Below are 3214 nucleotides of genomic sequence, written 5' to 3'. Positions count from 1 at the left end.
AAAATAATAACAAAAGTGAGATATTTTGTGGCAAATTTAGGGGGTAGGGTTAGGATTGTGATCCGCGAGTTATCTGTGTAAACGCAGCAGCGCAAGTGCCACCGGCGAGTATTCTGGGCACAGACGGGAAATGGGTTAAACAAAGATGTCCTGTTCTCTGTTTTATTCCAGCATCACTCGTTTTTCTCTCCTTATATTTGTCAGAGGCTTATGTAGAAGCAGAACAATGCAGAACAAACAGTGGCTCCGAGGTAATAGATTAGAAGTGTGAGCAACCCACCACCTCGACGCTAAATCTATGCTACGAATCAGTCTGACTTCTGAAGGTAAGAGGGATCAAAGCGGGGCTCTCCGAATCCCATCTACTAACCTGAGGGATAGAGCTGAAGACACCAACCAAACTAAAAGCCTCCTCTATGCTTAGTGAGAAAGCAGCACAAACAGAGTCAACACTGGAGGACAAAGATGTTCTTGGGAAGAACGGACTGGACCTAGAAGATCACAATTAAAAAAATCTTGACTCTGAAAGACACCATGAGAGGAATCCTTGAGGTGAAGTTCACGCTAAGGGTTTACGAGTTGCTGCTTTCCCACATCACGATGCTACACTTGTTCCTCAATGACAGCAACAGCTACACTTACATCATCTCGCACTTCACAAAGGAGAGATGGGCTCATCTCAACAACTTTAACACATTAAAATTTCAATCTTTGCAATCTGCTAAATTCCATGGGGAAAAAAATGAAAGGATACAGTTTCCTTAAGCCTGCCCTTATCATCTGCTTTATTTCTGGATCTCATATTAAGTCTAACTTGTTTATCAATTAATAGCATGACTTGAGGCATGAAGAGAAATGCCATGAACACACACATTTCTTCTCAAGGAACTTCATTTACTGAATTTGTAACTGAATGTAAGAATAGGAACAGGATAGGCTCCATCCTCAAATGCCATCCTCTTAGCTCAATTACAACAACTGTCACACAGAGGAGTGAACAAGTGTCTTCCAACAGTTGAATCCTGTCTAACAAGAGGCTACCGAATCAAGAATATATTTTTTCTCTCAGTCTAGATTTTCCACCATGCAGCAATAACAAAAAGTGGTTTCTAAAAACTATCCGGGATCATCAGGTTGATCTGTAAGTAGATTTGAAATATGCCCCAACCCCAAATATATAATGCTATTTTGACAAGAGAAGTAATCACCTGTAGTCTTGTTTTCCTTCTTTGTCTCTCATTGGCACGGTGCACCTATGAAAGTTAAATAAGAGCATTAAGCGAACATTGCACGCAGCACTGGCTAGCACACATGCAGAGAGGAGATTCCTTACCAATAAGAGACACAAGCAAATGCAAGCTCATCAGTGTTCCTTGGGAGGCACTTTGTGACTACATTAAAAAATATTTAAAAAATAAATGTTCAGAATGCTAATTAAAAAAAAGAAATTGTTTCAATGATTCCAGCTTTTAACTAGCTTTAACTCTAGGCTTTTGAGCTTTGTTCAGTCTTCTGCTAAGAGTAAAAAATCTTTAAAACTCTTAGAAAATTAGAGTCAAAGTTACCTAAACAAGAAAAGGCACCTCCACAACCAGCTCTAAACTTCCTTCTGCCTCTAGCTTAAACTGGTAGAGCTTAAATCTGATGGAATTTAAGGAAGTCAAAGTTCTTGCCGCAAAGCAGGTAATCTGGAAGCAAGAGAAGGGCCAGGACCTAAGAGTAAGCACTATGTTTAAGTCTGGTTCAGTTTAAATCTCTTACCAGCCCTACAGGGTATATTATATCCTTGTAGGGGACAGCATTTTCCGAATTTTACTAACGAGGAAACAGAAGTACAGAGAAGCTAAGTACCTTCTTCAAGGTCACATGGCTGGTCTGTGGTGAACTCAGCCTGGAACCCCACCCAGCTATACTCAAGATGCAAACTCACCCCAGCTTGTAATCGAATGAGCGAGTTTCATTCAGAATTTCACCTCCATTCTCAAGTTCATTGATTTGCCTCTGAATTTCATAGTCTAAGAGAAAAATATAGTAGTTTAGTATATTTTTGATTCAACTAGTCAAGCAATAATCAGAAATGTTTTTCAATCTTTAAGTAAAAAGAATAATCAAGACAGTTGTTTAAAATAATTCTTTCCTATATAGTACTCCCTCCTTATCCACGGTTCCACTCTCTAGTTTTATCTGTATTCAACCACAGTGTGAAAACATTAAATTTCCTCAAAGACATTGTCTGCTCCTGACATTCAACTGCTGCCATTATCATGGCTCGATGACCCAGGATCACTAGAAGCAGTTGATTCTCCTTCTGACAGTATCCTCAGAAGGTCAACAGTAGCCTAATACTACATCGCCATGCCTATGTCATTCACTTCACTTCATCTCAACACTTAGCCATTTTATTATCGCATGTCATCTCAAGAACGAGAACGGTAAACACAGTATAATACGATATTCTGTGTGAGAGACATTTTCATAACTTTTATTACAGTATATTATAATTATTCTATTATTAGTTATTATTGTTAATCTCTTTCTGTACCTAATTTCTAAAATGAATTTTATCACAGGTATGTGTGTATAGGAAAAAATATATTATCTATAGAGTTCTGTGGTTTCAGGAATCCATCCACAGGGGTCTTGGAACATATACCCCATGGATAAGGGGGGACTACTGTACACTGTATTTTCTTCTTGCTGCCATCATAGAATAATAATAATGATGCTGGAAAGGGTCTTTTAGGAAGCACTATTCCCTCCTTTTTTGAGAAAACTTGGGTTCAGAGAGATTAAGTGACCTAGTAAGATTATACAACTTGGCAGAAAGGCTGGGCCCACTACCAAGGCTGAGTGACTCCAGATCTAGGATTGCTGCCTACCAGGAGTTCTTATCCTGGGATCCATGACTGGGCTCCAAGTGGTTTTGGTATCTCCTGAAATTATATACAAGATGTGGGTGTGCACAGATGTACATTTTTTGGAGAGAGGGTCCAGAATTTTGATTATATTTTCAAAGGGATCTATGACCCCAAAATGATTAAGAACCACTGCTTTCTGAAACATTCCCTCCTCATCAAACAAGGCAGGCTGTGGTAATCAAAACAGCCATGACTGCTAAGCTTCTTTATGGAAACAGTTCTGGCCTGCCCCCAACTCCCCGCCCTGCCACACTACCTTCCCTTGCCGGAATCCAAACTCTTATCTCTGCTGCTAA

The 3214-nt window shown here is 39.6% G+C and overlaps 1 protein-coding gene across 2 annotated transcripts in view; it reads right to left on the bottom strand.

The window, feature by feature from the left end:
• GATB (glutamyl-tRNA amidotransferase subunit B) overlaps nt 1-3214 on the bottom strand; it is a 90258-nt gene that overhangs the window by 41545 nt on the left and 45499 nt on the right. For both annotated transcript variants that reach the window (XM_023530206.1, XM_011359388.2), the window contains 2 exons: nt 1931-2015; nt 1209-1253 (listed from right to left, as the gene is read on the bottom strand). In XM_023530206.1, coding sequence (XP_023385974.1) covers nt 1209-1253; nt 1931-2015 — 130 coding nt within the window. The remainder of the gene's footprint in view (nt 1-1208; nt 1254-1930; nt 2016-3214) is intronic.

Source organism: Pteropus vampyrus, unplaced genomic scaffold (genome assembly GCF_000151845.1).
Source record: "Pteropus vampyrus isolate Shadow unplaced genomic scaffold, Pvam_2.0 Scaffold47, whole genome shotgun sequence".
In the NCBI taxonomy this organism is placed as follows: Eukaryota; Metazoa; Chordata; class Mammalia; order Chiroptera; family Pteropodidae; genus Pteropus; species Pteropus vampyrus.
Note: the sequence above shows the minus strand (reverse complement) of the source record. Positions and strands in the feature narration are given on the sequence as shown.